Source organism: Nansenia antarctica (assembly GCF_963989245.1).
Source record: "Nansenia antarctica genome assembly, chromosome: 7".
NCBI lineage: Eukaryota > Metazoa > Chordata > Actinopteri > Argentiniformes > Microstomatidae > Nansenia > Nansenia antarctica.
This window is the reverse complement of record NC_137677.1, coordinates 43,501,959-43,525,958: the sequence shown is the minus strand read 5'-3', so window position 1 is coordinate 43,525,958 and position 24,000 is coordinate 43,501,959. Positions and strand designations below refer to the sequence as shown.

The 24,000-nt window shown below is 44.1% G+C and overlaps 1 protein-coding gene across 1 annotated transcript in view; it reads right to left on the bottom strand.

Moving 5' to 3' along the window:
• znf385b (zinc finger protein 385B) overlaps positions 1–24,000 on the bottom strand; it is a gene marked incomplete at both ends in the record, with an annotated part of 83,255 nt that overhangs the window by 19,902 nt on the left and 39,353 nt on the right. The window contains one exon of the mRNA XM_080536773.1: positions 581–717. Coding sequence (XP_080392899.1) covers positions 581–717 — 137 coding nt within the window. The remainder of the gene's footprint in view (positions 1–580; positions 718–24,000) is intronic.

Here is a 24,000-nt window from a genome sequence, read left to right as displayed (position 1 = left end):
TTTGAAATGTACGTTTGAAATGTGATCTCTTACACCGAACACTGTAACAAGGACGACGGTAGAAGCGGGCCAAACACGGTTCGGAGCGGGCCGGCCAGTGTTGAGTTAACAAGAACCACTCAGGCGTCCTCGACACCTCAGGTCCACCTTCCGCTCGCCAGCTGCCACTATCAACCGCCATCATCACCAAATCTACTTTTGGGAAGATAAAAGCTTCCATCGATTTTGTTCCCTTTCACTTTGGAGGTTGGTGAAGGGTATGGAATCAATACCCTGGCAATGGGACTGCAGTGCTTTTCATCTACACGCACGCACGCGCACAGAGAGATGCGCACACAAACACACACACACAAAAAAATCCTGAGAGAAATAGGAAGAATATATAGATCTAAAGTCTTCTGTGATTGATAACTCTTAACTCATAACTTCAAATTCATAACCACAGGAAGAGCGTAGTATGACTCACTCTCATTTCATCAAATAGTATCAGATCAAATCAAATTGTATTTCTATAACAACAAATACAAGACACTGCTGCGCTCGCTGGACAGGAGAGAAGAAGGAATACACTTCCTCTTACCGTGTTGAAGTTGGGGAACAGCCCCACGGCCTGGGTGTCCACAGTGAAAGGCATGAAGGGCTTCATATCCAGACTGGACTGCATCATCAGAGGGGTCCTCACCAGGGCCGGGAGCGTGGTGCTATGGCATGAACTTCCTGTAGAGAGGAGGAGGGGAGGGGGAGGGAGAGAGAGAGGGTGGGATGGAGAGTAAGAAAGAGAGAGGGGGAGGGAGAGAGAGCAGGTGGGTGGGTGGGATGGAGAGTAAGAAAGAGAGAGGGGGAGGGAGAGAGGGCGGGTGGGTGGGTGGGATGGAGAGTAAGAAAGAGAGAGGGGGAGGGAGACAGAGAGAGAAGGGGTGGGATGGAGAGTAAGAAAGAGAGAGGGGGAGGGAGAGAGAGAGAGAGAGAGAGAGAGAGGGTGGGATGGAGAGTAAAGAGAGAAGGGGAGGGAGAGAGAGCGGGTGGGTGGGTGGGATGGAGTAAGAAAGAGAGAGGGGGAGGGAGAGAGAGTGAGAGAGGGGAGGAGGGAGGGGATAGAGAGCGTCGGGTTAATACAGTATCCATAAGAAGCAGCAGAACAGCAGGCAGGCAGGCAGGGTGGGGTGGTGGCCATGACAGAGGGAGAGGGGAGAGGGGCCAGGCAGTGATCAGTGGAAAGTCAACTCATCGTGTCTTAAATGAAGCACAACGTCTCCCCAGAATTCCAGGCAAGGAAGGAGAGAGGCTGGCAGAGGCTGGGTGAGGAACTCCAGGAAGAGTCTTAGCACCAGGGGGGCACACAGTCCTCTGACCTACAGAAGACCCTGACGCAGGCCGAGGCTGGGAGGCGACAATGTCCAAAAATATCCCAAAATACACATGCATCACAGAGCTACTGAGGCTCTCCTATAACCAGTTGGAAAAGAAAATCCATCCAGGATTCAATAGCCGTCAACTATAGGCGTCCCTCCTAATCTGTGAGTGGTGCATGCATGTGCGTGTGTGTGTGTGTGTGTGTGTGAGTGTGAGTGTGGGTGTGGGTGTGGGGTGTGCGAACATAAGCTCATCTCAGGGATTTCATAAAACATGAGGTTGAGCGACTGCATTCATTCGGAATAATCCACAAGTGGTTTAAACTAAGTGTTGACACACACATATACACGCGCACGCACACACGCGCACACTTTGACAAGGTACTCATATTCCTGGCATAGTTTCAACCTGTCATAAAGGACGAAAAAGCAGACTATTACACTTATTTTCGCCTCTACTGTACTAAATCATGCTCCAAGAGTCCAACCAGAACGTATGGCATCTGTGCTGATGCAGCAGTCCAATCCTTCCGGTTAACTTCCTACAAATGAGATCATCCATCAGAGACGTTATGATTCAATAAAGCCACGCTCGAGATCACCGGAATGTTAATGTTCAATATGGCCATGATCTATCGGGTCTATAGATAGCAGTCACATGATCGTTCATCATGCCCTACAACAGAAAACATTCACACCCATTAGAATCTTCTCAGCCAGTTTGCCAGAGACAGATTAAGTCAAATCTGTTATGTGGGATTGTAGTGTTTGGACCCAGATGTAGTGCAGAACACAGGAGTCGGAATGCAGAAGTAAAATTCAAAAATAAATGTACTCTTTATTGAGCAATCGGACAATAAGTCATCCGAACTATAAATGTCAAAACAAAAGTAGGAGAAAGCTTAGTCTCCAAAAATACTAATAAGTGCGCAATGCAGTTCAACAATCTCAGCAACAGTCGACCAATACTTATACAATACAATACTTCCTATACGGTGAGGAAACAATAAGGCTCAGATGACACATAACAACTCACGTACATGAAGTGAACAACCGTCACAGAGGGAAGACACAGGGGGATATAAATAGACCAAGACTAATCATTCACAGCTGTTAACAATCACTGACATTAGGACAGACAGAAAACAAATAAACATCAAAGGGGGCGCCAAAGGTTGGCTCAACAATAGAGAGATCCCTAATCCTTACACAAATCCTGGATTACAAATCACACTTTCAATGGAGGCTCTCCATTAAAGATGCTTTTTTAGTCCAGGAGTCATCTTAAATCTACCCCTTCAATGTTCAGCTTTTTCCTGAGTTGACTGGCAAATGAATAATGCTTTATGAGAAAATTAATTATTGTCGGTTATTTAAGCAATATCACACGAGAGGGAGTGTGTTATACTGAATATCAGCACGGCTGTGATTCGGTCGTAGGTACGAGGCCGCAGGCCGAGTAAAGTGTATTTAATCATTTATTTTGGCTCCGTCAAGAAAAAATAGTTCCGCAACGGGACTGTTCGACTGGACTGTTGTCTAATAACCTGAACACAAACTAGCTACTTTGTATCGTGTACATTTATTTGTACATTTCCATGTATTGTGCAACCAGTGAAATATGACTCGGTTGACAGTCGCTTGGTGGCATGCATGTGTGAATGTGATTCAGAGTCAGACCAGTTGACATCAGACAGCACGCTGCTCCATCGTTTTCTAGTGTGCACATTATAGTCAAATATCAACATGAGTCAACTCTCTAACAATGAATACGGTGTATCCAGTAGTACACAGTCTATTCTAGCACAAGCAATTGAATCAGACGCGCCTCTTGAACTCACACGTACAAATGTCCGGAGGTTAGAACAGCAGTACGATGGCGCAGGTCCGCTCGACAATGCAGTCTAATTAACGGTCATTTAGAACACCTGTGCGGCGGAGTGATACATAGAGTTAAAAGTCCCAGTGCTGCTGTATATCGTAACTCGTGGAATGCCTCTTGTCCAATCAAATTACTTGGTCGGAACTAACTGTTGTATAACATATAATATCATATCTCAAGACAAAGAAAACCAACATCGACATCGTCCAAATCTCCATTGCAATGGAAGGTCAGAGATGCATCGTAAATCTCCCTAAATGTTTTGTCCAGATGTTCTTTTCTACGTCACAGCATGTGCTTCTCGTTGCCACCGTGAAACATCTTCAATAAAGCCGTCTACACTCAACGGTGATCGCTACAGTTAGAGAACACACAGAGTAGCTGATATACTGGATCTGATTCCCATCCAATACATTTCAAATGAAAGATCCAAAGCCCTTTACCCAGAAAATAAATAGCCTAAACAAGGTTAAACTTTCTTTGTAAATAGTTAATATTCATACTTTATGAACCCCATTTCCTCCCAAAGCCAAGACATTTCGCCACTTTATTACTTCACAAGCCAAAACATGACACGACGATAACCACTGAAAAGATATCCATCTCAATGATTTGGTATGATGGTGCAATTAATCTTTAGAAGAGAGAAACAGCTTTATGCTTGGTTTCTACAGCTTTAGACTGTCAATGGATACAAAACATTATTGTTCTGCTAGCAGGATCTACAGCGTGAGTAAGCTCTTAATGAAAACCACATGCTGGAGCCAACCACCATCCCACTGAAACCGGCAACAAGTCGTCAACGATAATAACGATGTGTCGCTCAAGAACCGACCAAGCACAACAAGAGAGCACGAACATTAAGGGAACACTCTGTTCTAATAAAGCTTGGGATTTGTCGTGAGGACAAACACCGATGTATTGGAACGACACTTCTACGAGATCTGAAAATGCCCAGTAATAGTACTATTTATGCATCAATGACAAAGACACCATGGAGGTACGGTCTCAGAGTGAGCATTGAACCTTCTCTATGGCTCTCCAACATCATTCTTATTCAAATAAGTCCATGTATGTATACAGTATGGGACTGTCTTTGTGCGTGTGCGTTTTATGACTTAGCTGGTTCTATTGTCCAGAACTGTGATTTCTAACATGTTACATGTTCATGGTCCACCATTTTTTACTGCCTCTGTACTTCTTCTATTCATTAGAATGAGTAAGATGTAAGTAGAGAGATTTTAGGAGACAGCAGAGCAGCTTCATTCAGTTGTTCTCCATCTTAACAGAGGACCTCTGATTCTGCACTGCAGATGTTCCTGAATACTTGGTTTCATCTGCAGGCCTGGGGCCCCCCGTCTCTGATAGCCGTGAGAGAAGGGTATTAAAATCAGCCTGAACCTAGTGTGCTTCTCTTTCATGTCTGTTTCATCACCCGGTCAAGAACCTGGGACTCCTGTTGCTCGAACGAAATGAAACCGAAGCTTCAACGACCCCCCAGCCCCCAAAGTGTACATTAGTACGTTTGTCCAGCATGCCAAGTGAGCGGGTTTTGCACTTTTGTGACTATTCAATGAGTTGGAATAGTTTGACGAAGGAGCTTGCTCCTAGACGCATTAGCAAATAATAATCTATATATTATAACATCCTTCCAAATCATTCTCTGACAAAGGAGCTTGTCCGAAACACATCAGCACATAAAACATCTTTGAAGGCATAAAAATTCCGTCTGAAATCTTTTAATGTGGAAAAAGATAGGACACCTGTTATGGCTGAAAGTGTCCCAAGAAACCAAGAGGGACTAAACCAAAGTGCTGCTCAAAAAGGGTTAATATTTTAATAATAAGCCCTCATACCTACACACAACACACAGTCAACAAAACGACTTCTCCCAAAGTAAACCAACAGCCACTCCCCACTACCATATGTGGTCAAGTATGTGGCAGGATGGAAGAGAAAAACGAATCAAAGGGAAACCACTCACCGCCCTGCCAGGCAAGGTCAACAGAAATTACATATTTCTAAGGGCAGAAATCAAACACAAACTATTCCATAAGAAAACAGAGACAAGATTAAATAAAATGAATGCCAGGTAACAGCAACAAAACCCAAACAAAAAGTAGGCAGTGTCGAGAGGGAAATCTTTCTTTTTCAACACATTTAAACATATGGACATTTGACAATATTGGGAGATGGAGGTAATATAACAAACAAACAAATAAAACTGAATAAAAGAAAAAAGAAGATATATTTGTAAAATGTAATTAAAAGACATTTTCAACATCACTTTCTTGTGAGGAAAAAGTTAGGACACCCTTGTCATTTATTACTACTTAAAATGCCTAAAATTAGAATCAAGTGCCCCACATCAGGTGCAAATGATTAGAGCCTATCTTATTTAAACTTCTGACATTTAGTTTGGTTTGCCCTTGATTGTTGAAGTGAGTGGTATCACCATGGCAACTCAAAAGAGCTCTCTGAGGCCTTCAGAAACAAGGTGCTGGATGCATATGAGGGAGTCAGGGAAGGGATTTAAAAAGATCTTCAAACAATTAGAAATCAGACATTCCATTGTCCGGATATTTTTTTTTACAAGTGGGGAACATTTAAAACCACTGCAAACATGGCCATGCCTGGCCGTCCTAGCAAGTTCAGCCCAAGAGCAGACCGCAAGATGTTTAAAGAAGTCTCCAACAATCCTACAATGTTATCACAGGACCTACAGGTAGCTCTTGCCACAGTTGATGTCAAAGTACATGCATCAAGCATCTGAAAGAGACTGCACAAGTTTGATTTTCATGGGAGGTGTTCAAGGAGGAAACCTGTGCTGTCAAAAAAATAATCAGGGCAAGACGAAAGTTTGCCAGAGAACACCTAGACAAAACCAGGACTTCTGGAACAATGTGCTTTGGACAGATGAATCCAAAGTTGAATTATTTGGGTACAGTAACAGTTTGGCGCAAACCAAAGACAGCATTTCAGTGCAAGAACCTCATACCAACTGTGAATCATTGGTTTGGGAATGTTATGGTTTGGGGCTGCTTTGCTGCAGCAGGGCATGGCCACTCACCATCATAGAATCCCCTATGAATTCTTTATTGTATCAGAGGGTGCTTGAGGAAAATGTGAGATCATGATGCAACATGACCATGATCCAAAACATTCCAGTAAATCCACCAGGGAATGGCTCAAAAGAAAGAAATGGAGAGTTCTAGAATGGCAAAGTCAAAGCCCGGATCTTAATCTTATTGAGATGCTGTGGGGTGATTTGAAACGTGCTGTGTGTGCAAGACACCCCTCAAACATCACACAGCCGAAAGAATTCTGCACGGAGGAGTGGGAGTGGCAGGCAGTTATAGGAAACATCTAATTGAGGTTATTTCAGACAAAGGGGGCAATGCCAGCTATTAGGCTATATGGTCTCCTAACCTTTTCTTCAGTAGGAATTAGTAGGTCTTTTTTGTTAAATAACTGATAAGAAATTACATTTTCATTGTTTTTGGTTCAATTACCATTACATCACCTTTATCTTTCTAGAGATATATTTTAAAAAGATCAAATATGGATACGTCACATTCTATGAGCAACACTCCAGTGGTCCAATTGAAATAGAAAAGCAGCACTGTTCAACCAGGTAGAGAAGGGACTGGCCCTCCTGAGGTGCATTGTGGGAGCCCTGGCCCTCCTGAGGTGCATCATGGGAGCCCTGCCTTCGGCTCACCTCGCCTCCCCACATCACCCCCAGGCTCTCTGTCAGTGGTAACAGTTGACAAGGCCAGATCTCCTGGAGCGCAGCATGAAATTGCTCTTTTCCCAAAGGTTAGCAACCACTCTGCCCCCCCCCCCCCACTCCATCGAGCTTATCAGCTTTAGTCGGAGAGCAAATTATCCTAACTGCTACATGAAGGAAAAATCGGGAACATCATATATTATATGGCTGTACAGGCTGAGGTCCTTTAATTAGGTTGAACAATGAGACCATTTGGAGTGATTTGGAGAGATCATTCAACTAGAGGGACTCGATATCAGAAGAATTGTGAGAACGGACATTTTCATCGAGAGAAATAGAGAGTGTGGATTAGTTTGTGTTAGACAGAATATTTAGTTATTATTACTATTATTAGTTATGTTAGACAGAATATTTAGAATGAAAAATCATAGTAGAGAGATTGTATGGATGAATTTAATGTGCTTTATGCCATAAGACCGCAAGCTGAGTTTTATTCTTTCCACAATCAATCCAATCAAATCATATGAGAAGGGAAACCACAGAGTAACGGTCCTCCTTTATTACACTTCTAGAACAAGGGTCACACAGGGCCTTTAGTACACTTCTATAACAAGGGTCACACAGGGCCTTTAGTACGCTTCTATAACAAGGGTCACACAGGGCCTTTAGTACGCTTCTATAACAAGGGTCACACAGGGCCTTTAGTACGCTTCTATAACAAGGGTCACACAGGGCCTTTAGTACGCTTCTATAACAAGGGTCACACAGGGCCTTTAGTACGCTTCTATAACAAGGGTCACACAGGGCCTTTAGTACGCTTCTATAACAAGGGTCACACAGGGCCTTTAGTACACTTCTATAACAAGGGTCACACAGGGCCTTTAGTACGCTTCTATAACAAGGGTCACACAGGGCCTTTAGTACGCTTCTATAACAAGGGTCACACAGGGCCTTTAGTACGCTTCTATAACAAGGGTCACACAGGGCCTTTAGTACACTTCTATAACAAGGGTCACACAGGGCCTTTAGTACGCTTCTATAACAAGGGTCACACAGGGCCTTTAGTACACTTCTATAACAAGGGTCACACAGGGCCGTAACACAGCTATAAATAGCAGATGCTTGCTAACTTTAGAGTTTAGTATCAGTTCACTGTATCAGACTGTTTAGCAGGGGGTCGACCCGGGACCCGTCTCTTGGGCTTCAGGGACACCACAGTTTAGGTGGCGCACATGCACACACACACACACACACACACACACACAGGCACACGCTCATGCTCATGCTCACGCGCATCCACACGCGCGCGCACGTGTTTGAATGGGTCTTTAATCCTCCCCCTTCTTCTCTTCTCTTCTCTTCTCTTCTCTCCTCTCTCTCTCTCTCTCTCTGTCACCCCTGCGAGTGAAACTGAAAGGCCAAAAGCCGTTCTGTTGCAGACTCATGTGCTCTTCCTACACTAATCTCAGCCTGCCAGTCCTACAGACTCATGTGCTCTTCCTACACTAGTCTCAGCCTGCCAGTCCTACACAGACCAATGACAGTCCTTGGATGAAGACCAGGCTTAATATTGATAGACTGGCTATTTCAACCCCATGACAATCCCCAGGTTAAGTACTCCAGCTCCGTTTTCACAAGCTTTGGCTGCTGTGAAGCTCACAGGAGCTCTGACGCTGCATAGGGCAATGTCAAATCACAAGGTGTAAAAATGCCTTCCAATTCAGTAATGCTAAGTGATTTTGGAATGTGAAACTCATTATACTACTCAAAAGCAGCGTCAAATATCATATTTGATCAGAGCAATGAAGTCAGCAACCATGACATCATATTCCATCGTATCGCATCTATTACACTACAAGAAGAGTAAAAGCAAACATCCTTGAAGCACTGTAGCATGAATCCACATTCAATTTGATATTTGTAATCTTAAACAAGGAAGATTGTTCTTTCCCAACACATCCTCTCTCTGACCAATTTCCTGGAGTGAAATAGAAGACGGCTCAGATGTTCCTGATTATGGTCAAACAGACTGCAGTCTACTACAGCAGGGTTCCCTCCCTCCTGCTGTTAAGCCACAACACTGACCTCCTCAATGCTTTAATGTTCATAGAAGCTAATGTATCTTCTTTGAAAACCGGGATAACCTACATAGACTGCTGGCTTTAGAAGGTTCAGGTGCTATACTATACTGTGAGCAGAATTGTCAGTTTGGGCTACAATGGGTGTTCCCCCTACAGCATCATTAAACCAATAAGGACATATTACTATACTGTTTATATTTTTGTTGACATAGGTTATTTTGGAAACAAATGATGCTAGCTTCTAATCATGTTTTGAAAAAGTAATGCTGCTTCCAGGAACATTCCTTAAGCAAAACAAAAGGTAAAGCAAAAAAGAGGTCAAAGAAAATATAGTTTCTAATCCACCCCTACTCATCCACCCGGTCACTGAGGTCCTCCGACCAGGAGCTCCTGGTCGTACCTAGGACGATAGAGCGTTTGAGGTGACGGCCCCAAGACTATGGAACACCCTCCCCCCTGACCTGAGAGCCGCTCCCACAGAACTAATCTTTAAACGCCAACTAAAGACACATCTTTTTAGGCAGTCAATTTGAGCCTTTCTTATTGTTACTGTTTATGTTTTGTTTATGTTGACCCCTTTGTGTTTTTAATCACTGATGCTCAAAAATTTGCACTTTCCATATTTTTTTATTCTTGTATGTAAAGCACCCTGTTGTTTTGTTTACGCCTATCGCTCCTTTTGGAGGAGCATAGGCCGTCGACAATATAGCATCCATGCTATATAAATAAAGTTTTACTTACTTACTTACTAACTTACTAATTAGCGTCATTGTTTACCTTTTGTTGGTCAGAAATCACAGATAGCTGCTTTAAAGGAGGATCAGTATACATCAGCTTCTAACGAAACAGTAGGGAAACATAATATTCTGATTGACATACATATCCTTAAACTCCATGAAATCACTGCTGGTGTAGATACATGTAGTCTATCAACCTTATCAGAAGCTGGGAAAACTACCACTCTTCTTCATTAGCAATTTTAGAACCCTAACCGTATATTCTAATATCGATAATCAGGAGCCTGGGATAAAGATAACACAGATGCATAACTTCAGTATGTCTGTATTCTCATCTGTTGTCATTTACATTAGACTACTATTCATGAGCAAATGTAGTATTCATGAGCAAATTAGCAATCTTCACTTTAGATTTACTGTATAAACATAGACTAATTTATGGCTATTTTAAGTCGGGTGAAATTAATGCAAATGTTGTGATTTCACACCTCAAAAATACAGTATTTGAGGGTGTGCGGCTTAAAAAACCCTCTTAAGAGTTGGATGATGTTTCCATGCAGTTATCTTTGGTGTACCATTTTACACTGAGTGTGACGGCGGTTAATAATAATAGTCCTCATAAGAGCGTGATGGCGTCACATTCTCAGCCAGTCTGGGTCACAATAGAGACATCAGCTGTCCATTCACACACACACACACACTCCCACACACACCCACACACACCCACACAGTAACAACCTGTCTATTTCAACCGCCCCTTCACTAGTTAAAGAGACTCACGCTCCTCGTTAAGCAGTTAATGTAGTCGTGATTACAAGGGGGAGTACATGTTCTGACTGTTTATGATGAGACTGTGGGCCTAGGGTGCTTATTAGGATGGCTATGTGCATCTATTCATGTGCCACCAACATTTCAGGAGAATCTAATAACGGACCAAATTCAATTTAAATGCAGATTGGGGAAGTCATGGCTCCGGGTCTGAGGCAGCTTAACACAAGCCGGGTCTTTGTGCTCACAAACTCAATTTGCAAACATAGTTAGTTTCCTACTAATAAAAATCACCTGACGATGGGGGGGGGGGAATCAGATCACGGCATATCGTCAGTAAACGTCCTTGTAGAGAGTCAGGGTGCTCTGATTATAGCACAGACTTATCTGAAGAGTATCGACTGCAAAACAGCTGACAGGCTGGGTTCGCAAGGGTCGGGTTAACGGTTTCATTTCGAGGTTTTAGATCACATACTAGTACTATATACCGTGTTGATATACTGTGCCATAAATGAAGTGGGAGGATGGAGGAGGCATTAAAGGTAGACTCAGCGAAATGACCTCGCCGTGAGAAAAAAAACAGGGCGACTTACAATGAGCGATGGATCCGTATCAGGCTAAATAATGCATTACATCCTGTTTGTGTTCGGTGTGTCAGTGGAAAATAGAGCAACGCCACCATGTCTCTGTGTGTCTTTTCATGTCCTCATCGCTGTATACGAGTGGAGCTCTCCATCACGCTGGACTGAAAACGAATTCCACAATACAAATGATGGTGTATCTTGTATAGAATACATAAGCGTAGGCGTTGTGTGCTTTTCTGGGGTTGGACTGAGGTCATCTGTTGACACAATCGTGGATAGAGAGAGTGGGTATTTATCTGTGTGTCTACTATAGGCACGGAATGTACAAGGGAACTGAGGAAGATGTTACACAACCACCTCAGCTTTACAAAAGACTCATGGCTTCATCACACTGCAACCCAACGTGGATGTCTCTCTCTCTCTCTCTCATCTCTCTCTCTCTCCCTCTCCCTCTCCCTCTCCCTCTCTCATATCTCTCTCTCTCTCTCTCTCCCTCTCTCTCTCTCTCTCTCTCTCTCTCTCTCTCTCAATGTACTGGGTGACTCACAAGCCTTGCGACTCAGTCCACCTGCTTTAACGGTGGCAAAGAGAGAGAGTGGGGGAGAGAGAGGGAGACACAGAGAGGAGTAGAGGAGGAGAGATAGAGAGAGGGAGCTAGAGAGAGAGAGAGAGAGAGAGAGAGAGAGAGAGAGAGAGAGAGAGAGAGAGATGAAAGTGCGGCCGGCCACAAACCAATTTTCCCATTTTCACAACAGACAACCCAGAGTCATCGCAATCTCCCACCTCCCTTGGCTCTCATAACCTATGAATGAATGAGAGGAGCCGTGTTTGCCATTATGCACATTAGCATACCACTAAGAATGCATGGACAATAGTAGGGTAGCGTAGCGTGAATATCAGAACAACCCCCCCCCCCAATCTGTGTTTTAATAAACCCTCTAGGAGAGTAGAGACTGAGTGGAAGAAGACATTACAGTCAGATCGTTTAATAATCCATCACGTCTCTTCCACCTGGGACCTGGGGAGCGAGCAGTCACTACAGACGTCTGTTGGAATGCGGAGGATGAGTGTGGATGATGAGTGTGGGTGATGCACGGTTTCCTGCAGCGTTTCTCTTGGGCCGACTGGACGAGAGACCATACAGCAATATGTCAGCCATTATGTCAACCACATGTTGTTGGAAAAATGGCATCATTCAGGCAGAGAGAGAGAGAGAGAGAGAGAGAGAGAGAGAGAGAGAGAGAGATTAGATTAGATACTATATTATTGTCATTGCAGAGTACAAGTACTAGACAACGAAATGCATATATACATGTATATAAAACCTGAATATAACCAGGGAGTTATCAATATTATTGATAACATGGTTATGGCCAAGGGCTATGTCAATAACAATCCATGGAAAAATATCCGCTTTCAGATAATATAATGTAACACAGTCTGATCATTTGGTCCCGCATGTCGGCAACCAATCGAAATGTTCGGACTTTTCTTTTGAAACACGGAACACAAACCTCCTTCTGGGAGTACACTCGGTTTTGAGTGTACCTCTGAAAAAAACTCTGTTTGGAGGGCCATGTAAGCCCTACTACTTCGCCCTACCCCTCTATCCCGACACGACATCGGGACAGCCTACCCCTACACGCGAACGCGCGACACGGAGGGGTAGGGCTAACTGGTAGGGGCAAGGGTTGTTATGGTGATTGGGCCCCAAAGGTTCTTTCTATGAATATTATTTCCAGAGTGTGATTTTTTTTTTACAAATGTCACTCTGGGAATAAGTGGATGACACACTATAAAATGTAGTTGTTTATCAAACCTCCACCATCTGTCTCCTAAGAAGCATGACAGTAGCGTGAAAACACTGCTCTCTCTGCTGCACGGCGGAGAGGACAGGCTGACAGTAGTTGCGCTCGTCCTTGTGCTTGTTTCATATGTCGTATTATGTGGTTCTGCGGTTTCCACGGTTTCTAATGTATTTCCTGCATTTTAATGCTACACTCACACTGCCCCCCAGGGACAATAGCAGATGTACTGAACTGATCTAACAACACTAACATACAGTTGAAACATTTCCATTCTGACTCTGAGGACTGATTTCTCTATGGAATACCTCCTGCTCTTAAATACTGTATGATCTGTGATGCTGCATATGTCCTGTGTTGGCGATGATACATTTGTTTTAAATTGATGTTTGTGTCATTTCTTGCTATACAGTGTATCAATTGTTGTTTCACGTTGGTTATGTTTGTACTGCAACAATGTGTGCTACTGTGCGTTGGCGGAGTATGTCTTGTGAAAGAGAGTTTGAGTCTAAATAAGAGGAAGAAAAAGAAACATTAGGCTTCTAGGGCGTTTACTCAGTGGTGTGCCGTCAGGGCCAGCAAGGCCTTCTCTGCTGGCCTAAACATCATCAGAATATACATTTTATTTTAATATATTTTTTCCACAAATATGTATTAATGATTCCCCATAGTCTATTCTCTTCATTTCATAGCTTTCCTCTTGGTTGCGCTGCTTCCAGTCTCCGATTGAGATTTGGAGGGCTGGCCTTTATGTTAGAGCTTTTATCCAATCAAAATGTGTTGCCAGGGGGCTCCAAAATCTGCCCGCCTGCACAATAAACCGTGCCGCGAATACGACCTGTAACTTAACGTTGAACGAGAAAACCTGTGGCGTACCTAGTGGAAACCTACGTAGATTTCGAGTTGGCAAGCAATAGCAACAACGGCGCCTGCTGTAAGGCTCAATGATGTCAGCACCCAGCACGTCTTTTGATTGGATACGCACTATTGATACGCACTATTGATATTCACTATTGAGATGGGTAACTATGCCGGTAGATGTGGGACTTTTGAACACCTTTGGGGACACCCGAGTGGATTTACAGCTCAACGAACAAGTGCGCAGGGAAACGGAGCTCCACAACGAAAGGGTGAGCAAAAATAGGGTTGACTGATCGATAATACTGATCGATTGTGTCCTGTTTTTGGGTAAACAATAACTTTCATTTAGGGGACACGATGAAAGCGCAGAGTCCACAAACAGAGGAAACTACGTTGAGCTTCTTTCTTTTCTTGCTGAAAACAACCCAGATTTACATTACCACCTGTCCACAAACAAAGTGTTTACTGGGACGTCAGGCAAAATACAAAACGACCTGATTTTTGCTATTGCTGAAGTGATGGGAGAAGAGATCAAAATGGAGATTAAAAAGGCACCCTTTGTCGCTATTATGGTGGACGAGACGACAGACGTGGGTAATGTAGCGATCTTGTTAGTTTAACACTCTTCATTGTAAATGCGGATTTATTGATTAAAAATGCTTCGGAAATATTAATATAACTCTGTTGTACTTGTCTGACTATGTTAAGGTGATGCAACGCCCGGTTATACTGTGTTTCTGTCTAGTTTCTAGAGCCATGGCGTCATAACGATGGTATTAAGAGGTAGAATAATTCAGGTAGGAATGTGTCGGACATCACTGAAGGCCTAGGTGTGAAATGCACCGCCCGCCACTGCGTTTACTAAAACATACAAACCTGTAGGTCTACAGGCCGTGACTGTGTCATGAATAATCTAATAATAGTCTTTCTACTGAAAAATGTCTACTGTGACACGCTGAGACATTTCACCTCGGCTCATGCCCATGATAGCATGTCACACCATAACACATTCTCGTCAAGCAAATTTCATGAAGTAATTTATATCATTGGTTTGTCTCAGCTCTCTGGTTTCCATGGAGACCCGGGATACAGCAGGAGATAAAGAACCTCGTCATACAGCGGCATCATCACGACTCACTCAATCTAACAAGGGTCGCTCTCCGATCTGTGCTTTTCTGTGGCTTTTATTTATTAAGAGTTTCGAACAGTTGCCAGTCATAATTGTCACCTGTCAACTATGTATTGTCCAAGCAGGCCGTTATTGTAAAGGAAAATATCTTCCCAATGACTTGACCTGAATTACGGCTTCATATTTGTAGGTACAAATTAAAATGACTTTAGACTGCCAGCCAGTCCCTGAGCTTAGGTTTGCAGCCATGTTCTTGTTATCAAAGAAAGACAAATGTTTATTGAAACACAGCCCCTGGCGTTGGCCCACATACAATTGTAAACCCTCCAAGGCTTTAAAAAAAAAAAAGATATATATTATTTTTTACAGGATGCTATTTGGAGCTGATGTTGGATGCCCAGATCGTTCTCCCTGCATGGGGGTTTATTCCTCCTCCAAACGTACTTACTGCTATTAGCTTATCAACCAGAACGGGAATGAGCAAACACCGGGGTGAACCGCAGATGCAGTCTAGAAGGATTATTACTCCCACTCTTAGCCATGACGGCTGACATATGTGGTCTGTAGCAGGTACAGACACAACTAGGAATGAGCTGTGGTGATTTATTAGACCTAGCATGTAGAACACTGTACAAGTAACAAAGGTGAACTACTGTATGTGGCCAGGTATGAGATTTTAAAGGTGAACCAACAACATTGTCTGATCAGAACAGTATGTGTCACAGAACAGTATGTGTCACAGAAATAAGAACGAAAAACTAGCGTGGTGTAGTATGTGGTGTCTTCGCAATAGGATAAAGAAAGGATATACTGTATAAATAAATAAATACATAAATAAATAAATGGTAGGCATGTAGAGAGCTACCTCATAATGCTACCAATGGCAAAGCGACATTCATTACAGTAGAGACATATGTTCACCATTGTTGAACTGGTGACTGAATTGTTGTTGTTATTTTTTAACCCCTGCAATTCCATATTCCTCCAGGTGGCGCACACAGGAACAGTTTGGCCCTATAATTATAGATAACGAATGACAGTAGAACAATTAAGCAGGAAGGGACTGAGGTGATTGCTAAACTATGTGCAGTTCATCATAGCTGCAAACACTATTGTAATTGACACACTAGAGACCATGGCTGGTAATTACCTGGTTAAGAAACATTGTGGACCATAATCTCTTCAGGAACAGCAAGAGAGATGAGAGGTGCTGACATCTCATTCCTGCACTCTGTCTTATCAGTCCAAGAGCTTTCTTTAGAATCAGGGGAATAATAATATTCTATATATATATATATATATATATTATATAAAAACTTTTAGTAATAGTACCAATTGCATTGGAAAAAGCCCGGGAGAGAGATGATCGATTTTTTTCTTTTCATTTCAATTTTTAATAACATCGCAAAGCTGGTGGTGGTCACTTTATATAAGTCAGAGAAAAATAATATCTCATTAATAACCCTAGCAGAGGTTCACTGTTGCAATTCTCCGGGAATGAATTACCCACTGCAGAGACACTGCTACATTTTCATATGAATCCCAGTCGAGGTTTGGCAAGAGAGAGAGAGGAGAAAACCAAGCAGAAACTCCCTGTTCATCAATAATACATCCCCTCTTCTCCATGCCAAGTGTGAGACGTGTATTCAACCAGGGAGCCTCAATAATTAATGAGTTATACACAAAAATTATGAAACTTGATTATGCACATGATCCATCAATGAAAAAGCATTAACAGCTTGAATAACAATACAGGCAGGATCCGCCTTTCAACTCTAATGATGACATGCAGCGCGGTGAGACGGAGAGGGAGAGGAACCGCTGCTTCAGTTCAGACATTTATTGAGTACGCCCTGGGCTCCTCAACACACCGGTTAAGTGAAGCCAGAGACTCAGAGCAGATTATTAACCACCTATATTTAAAAACGACGGATGAGGAAAGTGATCCTCTGAGGAAGCGTTGCCATGGCTTTAGAGTGTCGTACTAACTTGAAACGAAGGAGGAACGTGATCACGAACAAAAAGGATCAATTCTGCGTCAATTGAATGACTTCATTGTTAATTAATTGAATCAAAGTCATGTTCCGTTTCAAATCTGCATCAAGTGAGTGCTGGCTTTTTGCCATCTATCTTGTGTCTCTTCAAAACAGATCCAAAGGCATCATGCATGACCAAGATATGAGTACAAGAAGAGTCTTTACTGTTTAATGGAGTAAGTACAAACACTCAGTAAGGAGCAGACTCCCTGGGTGCTCTCCCAGATAACTACAGGGACTGGCAAGTAGACAGAGAGACAGACAGAGAGTAAGACAGACAGACAGTCAGAACTGAGGGAGAAACAGGCCTTCTTCACAGCTGAGGGAACTGACTCTCCAGGGAGAAGAGGCAGAGTGGAATGCCAGCTACTCATGTTATCTCTAAAAAGGGATTTTTTTTTAGCAACCCAAGCCGCTATTTTAGATACACTCAGTGCACCACTCAGTGCACAGAAACAGAGGTTATTTCTCCCCCCAAAAAGGGGGGGGGGGGGGGGTGGCTGAGGCAATGCGAAAAAACAATTCCGGGAGGGCGCTTCCACTAATAGTGGAGGAGGGCATGTCCATCAAGTCACAATGCCCTGCCAGGGAAAATGGGATGGGGTTTTGCCCCCTTTCGCCCCCCCCTCTGCATGTCCCTGGATACACTGCATGATTACCATTTCATTCTACAGGTCACTCCTCATAGAACAGTCTGCTAGGAGGACTATTAGTATAATCACGTCAATAGGGATTTTAGTGGAGGCAGCTTGCTCAACATCCTCACTTCAAAGCCTAGGAGGATTTAAGATGAAAAGTCACACCATGGAATGATCAATACCTGTACAAATGCCTTAGCATTTCCGTCATGTTAAATAGTTGATCATAATGTCACACACACACATTTGACATCGAAACAGAGGGCAGCAAAAGTACTTGGTTCAATCATCGTCATGACAGCAACAGCAGAAACATGGGTAAAGGCTATGTCCCTGTCTTAAGACAGAGTAACCCTCCCAAACAGAATAACCGCTGTATGGATACAACACTCATGGATAGACCACTCATGGAAACAACATTTTCTGGTGATGATTATGATCATTAAGAGATGGGAGTCTGAGTTGAATGGGGAGAACAACGGCAATGTTTCTATACAACTAATCGAAATAAAAGAGAAATTAAGTCTTAAACTAACAGGTCTCTCAGCATTATATTCAATACTCTAGGTAGATTTGGACACTTTATGTAATACCTTTACAAGATACTTGGATTTGCCTGCCAGTAAACCTGCCGGAAATATAAAATTCAGCATTTTCATTTCAAGTGCAATCATAAAAACAAGTACTAAAAAGTCTAGAGTGATTTTTCCACCGTTGGTTACCACATCAACAGACTCATAATAAACATTGTAGCAAAAGATGATAAAAGAAGATTTGGTAACATAAAACCCCTCAAATACACTCACTGTTTCAGGGTGGTCCTGAACGTGTGAGCAAGCAGAGCAGTCAAAGTGAAACGAGCCAGATAAAAACATGGCATTCTCCGACCTGTCACCCACCCTCATGAGCTGCAGATACCCCTGGACTCCAGCCAGTTCTATCTTTACGAAGACGCATATGATACCCACACATCTGCGCTACATACGAGACACTTCAAAAGACCAGGTAACCAACCAACTCGTTGTACTCACCCAAAAGCATGACTGTACCCTGTCAAGTCTCTTCTAAGGTGTTGGCGGTGGATGCAGTCAGTTTCCTGACCTGAGAGTCCACAGTGTCCACACACACACACACACACACACAGCAGATCAAGACTAGTACAGTGTACACTGGGAGAGCTACAGAGCGCTGGAGGCAGCAAACTGTGCGGAGGGATGTGGGTAGTACGTATGCAGTGGAGAGAGAGAGCTACGGTGTCTCTCCACTCAAAGCTGTGGAGCGAAGGTACGGGTTGCCCACATAGAGCCTGCCTCCTAAACAAAGAGGAGGAGGAGGGGGGGGTGATCACTGCTCTTCGGCAGCTGCAGCCCCCGTGAGCCTGTCATGGTGCGTAGTGGCACGCTCGCAAATCTAGGTCACTCTTCCACCGCCACTCTCTGCCACTACATTGCCACTCAAAAACCGGAGGGCGATCGTGAACCGAGGTGTTCAAGGATCGGGAAACCGAGGTGAAGGGGACCCGGGGAACCTCCTGGACGCCAGGCTCTCCCCTCTCTCACTGTTCTGAATCAATCAGCTTTTACAAGCTACCGCCGCCGCTGGCCGAGCTTCAGACAGGCCAGGAATCTGACCAGTTGTAAATCAGGACCAGGCATTCATAAGGGCTGGTGAAACAATGTTACTGCCCAGAATGTCAGGGAGGTGCTGAGAGAAGGGGAGAGAGAAAGAGAGAAAGAGAGAAAGAGAGACAGGAGAGGGAAAGAGAAGAGGGGTGGTGGTTGAGAGAGAGAGAGAGAGAGAGAGAGAGAAAGAGAGAAATAGTCAGTGACAGGGATTTAGAGAGATACTGTAGAGACTCCCCCGTCACAGCAAAGTTCACAAGGGAGTGGGGTCGTAAGGTCGGAGGTCAACTCAACTACAGGTTTGAACTTTGCATGCTGAGAGACGGTAATGAGACACAATGTCATCAGCTGTGTTGAAACAGGCACTGTTTGAGGTAAATCTTATGGATTACCAGCTACCGTAATACTCTAGTCAAGGCAGAATACAGAGTGACTCTATTATCTCAAGGGAACTGGTATATCATTTAATTTCAAAGAAAAGCATGGGAAGGGAGGGTGAGAAGAGGGCAATGGGGAAGAAGGGGTGTGGGGGGGGGTTGGGGGCGAGGGTAAAAGAGGTTGGGCATCTATTCACATTTTGGAAACACTCACAGAAAAACCTGCTGGTGCATGGTTTCCTAGAGCTTGATGCTCTTAAGATTGTGTTACTCGACACAACACTCTGGCTTGTGGAAGGCGCAAGATGCACATCCCAGAATATGACAGCAAAGGATGTGTGAATCCAAGAGCTTACGGTGTACCAGCGGTGTGTGTTTCCAGGACTGACCATTGGATAAATCCCCAAATGAGAGGCGGAAAACACTAACCATAAGGACAGGCAAATAGAAAAGGAGAGACAGGACACTCCAAACGAAAATAGCAAAACATTGAGGAACACAAAAGAACATTGAGTATAAAAGCCTTTCTGACTTACTGTCGGATTGGTAGTTTTCAATCAGCCCTCAAGAGCGTCTCACTGACATACCAAAGCCCCTGCTACAGTACAGCGTATCCAAGATATCGTTGACGGGGTTGAACTGTCCTCCTTCAACAACAATGGTGATGACTTCCCTTTCAACACACAACAGATATTTGTGTCCTCTTGTTCCCTGGAGAGGTGATTCAGAGAAAGGCAATTCATCGGTATTCCACTCAGTGTTCCAGAGTTGGAATGACCCATTCAAATATCGCTCAGCTCCAGTGAGTGGCAACGGAGCTGGAAAATGTCATGTGGGTTATCGGCGTCCATTCCAAAGAGCCGCTGACGTGATTGATGTTGTGGGGACGCGATCGTCAGTCGCTGAGTTTCAGCGGCCTGCTCTGCCCCCCGTCTTGGGTTACAAACCCCCGGACAGCTCAGAGTTACAACAGTTGATCACTACACACACCGCCCATCAGACACACACACTCCACATCTCCCCAACCTTTCTCTGTTTACAGCAAGATGCACAGCTAAGGGAAACTATAAATACATTACACATGCATATCGAGAATTCTTTCCACTGACAATAAAATTTATGTTTCCTTGCGTTGCCTAAACCGTCTGACTGTCTTATGTTTCACATCATCAGGTCTTGTGTTTCAACTGAGTGAACGGTGTGTATACACCTCTACAGTGAACCACTACAGCATGAGGAACACTCAGAGGGGAACTCAAAAAAGATAATTGTTCTCGTGCAGCAAGAAAGCAAGTTCAATAGAGAGCCGGAGTCTGTTTATTTTTGGTTTCAGAAGTGCATTTCGGTCCTTTCTGTTCCTCATAAACTGGATTTCCAACCTGTGTTATAAAAGGTTGGTTCACGTCCCGCTCCAGGGCCAATAACTTGTTGTGGCCATGCCCAGTGGCAGTCAAAGCTGACAATATATTAGTGATATAAGTGCATAGCAAAGAAAACGTTTTATGCCGAAGAACTGGAATGCACTACATTTCCCTTGAGGTCACGTCGCTCCGGCGCTGAGTCTCCGTACACTCCAGGCCTGTTCATCACGAGTCACGACCCTCGACTGAATCACTTCAACTTGGCAAATTAGGTTGGAATCAGTTGCATACACATCTAGCAATTCAGCTGCATACATTTCTGTACAGTATTCTACCCTTAACATTATTACGAAAAATATATTTCCTTGTGTGGTTGATACGCCGTTTATAACACCAAGGAAGTTTCACAACAATCACATATTTTCATTTAAGTGAAAACATTGACGGTTCAATCTCCTGCATGAATTCTTATTTCTGGTACCAGAGCATCATACCAGGGGATTGTAGACTTTCTATTTGAAATGCAGTTAACGTTCTGACAGTCTCACACTGAACACAGTTCTGTTGAGGACATGAATCCAAGCGTTCATTATCGCTACCGAACCATGTAGTGAACCATGGTGATGTGTCATCCTGGATACCCGCTATCTCCATTGACAGATTCGAAGCCTTACTGGGCTAATGAGAGTGTTTCACCTTGTTGGTGTTATTAAAGTTAATTTAACACTGCTGAGCGAAGCTCTCACTTTGCCTGTTGTCATTCTGCTGGATAATGTATTATGTGTGAACAGGGAGGAATCACAGATAATAACAGCTCCGGCTATAAGCAGCCTCAGAGGCCATCAGTGGCACCATAAATAACCTGCTTTATTCACGAGGGCTCCGGGAGAGCTGCCAACCGTCTAAATGAGGGTCCTCCTCTTCTGCACAAACACAGGAGAGGTGAAAGAAACTGTGCCGTCGAAATATCTGTTGCAAATCCGCCTTCGTCCGTCCAGTTCTTTTGCCATCAGTGCAGTTGAAGGGAAGGAGACGTGGAGGAGAGGAAGCCATGTTAGACTATCGGGACACACACGCCCTGTTGGGTTGGGGGGCTGGGACAGGCAGCATGCAGCCGCGCGTCGGCTCTCTAGACTTATGGCAGGGGACTCAATTACCTCTCTGTCAGGCTGCATGATGTAATTAAGATAAAACAGGCGCCTATAATCCAGCGCTGTGGTTTCCATTTCACATTTCAGGTGTGCTTACCACAGAGGTGGATTAATAGGGTTTGCAGCTACAGAAAGGGAAATGTGTATCTATAAAATAAAGCAGCAAAAAGCCAGCAAAGCAAAAAGAAAAAGGCAATAAATTAAATCAGGCCGCCGAATGCGCCGGATATCCTACCAACAAGACATGCTCAGTGTCGTGGGGTGGTAGAGTCTACGTTGACATTACTGTGTGGTATTTCATGTTTGTATAATTAGTTTAAAAAATGAATGTTTAAAACTGACCCAAGAGGATAGAGTTAGCTCTAGGTGTAGGCTGCGATGCTGGTGCAAACTTTGTATTAGCCTGCGAGGCCAAGGCTACATCTCAAGCAAGGTCACTCACTCACCGTCGTTACGAGAGAAAAACTCAACAGAAACGATTCTATTTGCCAAACCGCTTCTTATCAGGTGCTCTTACTTGCTCTTATGTCATAGAAACTGTGAATTGCCAGCAGTATCAAGCTAATAAGCAGCAGTGTTTTACACAGTCAATATTTACTGGAATATCCCTTTATGCATTACACAAGAAAACACTGCAAATTGTGCCTTAATTTGTTTCATGATAGCTTTTAATCTGCTTTAATACCTCACATGCCGACAGATGATATATCACCATGTTTACAAATGAGAGCAAGTCACGCATGAGAAGAGTTTAGAGGCAATTTGGAACTGATTAAAAGATAGCTGATGCGAGATGAAACGGGGGAAAAGGCGACACTGCCCCAAGAGTCAACAGCCTGGTGATAACAACCCGGTCTGTGGCGTGAAATCACTATCAGCCACCTCCCTAGGGCGCAGAAAACACACACACACACACACACACACACACACAAAGCCATTAAAAAAACACACACACACACACACACACACACATTGCATGGCCAATGATAAACGAATTGGCTCCTTTTTAACAGTGCCCTTATATGACATATGAGTAATGTTCCGAGGGTAATCTAGTTGTTTGTAGTTTGCCTGACACATGCATGCATACTGTACCCAGCAATGATTGCCTCTTGGACATAAATAAAGTTGATTGAATTGAAAGGGTGGAGTCTCCCTACCTCAGATGGATAGCTAGCAGAGCCACAGCCTCCTCATTGGCTCCTTCCACATCAAACAACTGGAGGAATGTGAGCTGTCCTGTCTGCACTCAACCTAAACCCAGCTCAATGCTCTCATCTCTTCATTTTCTTAAGCCCCACCCCTCTCCCCCCCCCTCTCTCTCTCTCTCAAACCCCCTATATCTCTGTCTCCCCCCCCCCACCCCGCGACACTCGCTCTCTCTTTCTCTGTCTCACACGTACTCTCACCCTTGGCGCCCCTTTGGATCCCAGGGCTTGAGTTGCTGATTGGGCAGGCTCTCTAACCAGCCAGAGACGCGGGGTGCGTATTACTGCCCGGAGCGCCTCGGTCCTGCAGGGTGGGGGCTGATCAGATGACCTGACGAGGGGACGACTGACATTCGTCAGGGCCATCCGAGCCTGTGGCCATGTGTGTGATGAGTGGAATGGTCACCAGGTGTGGCCACAACTGCTTAATCCCCCCGCTGCCATTTCCTCCCGGGGGCCGACGACACGTAATACGACCCAGGAGGTCGCCCTGACAACATGACCCCCAGCAGGGTCTGGTGGTGTGTGTGGGTTGGTTTGGTGGGGGGGGGGGGGATTGGTGTGTGTGTGTGAGTGTGTGTGTGTGTGTGTGGGGGGGGGGGGGTTGGTGTGTGTGTGTGAGTGCGTGTGTGTGTGGGGGGGGGGGGTTGGTGTATGTGTGTGAGTATGTGTGTGTGT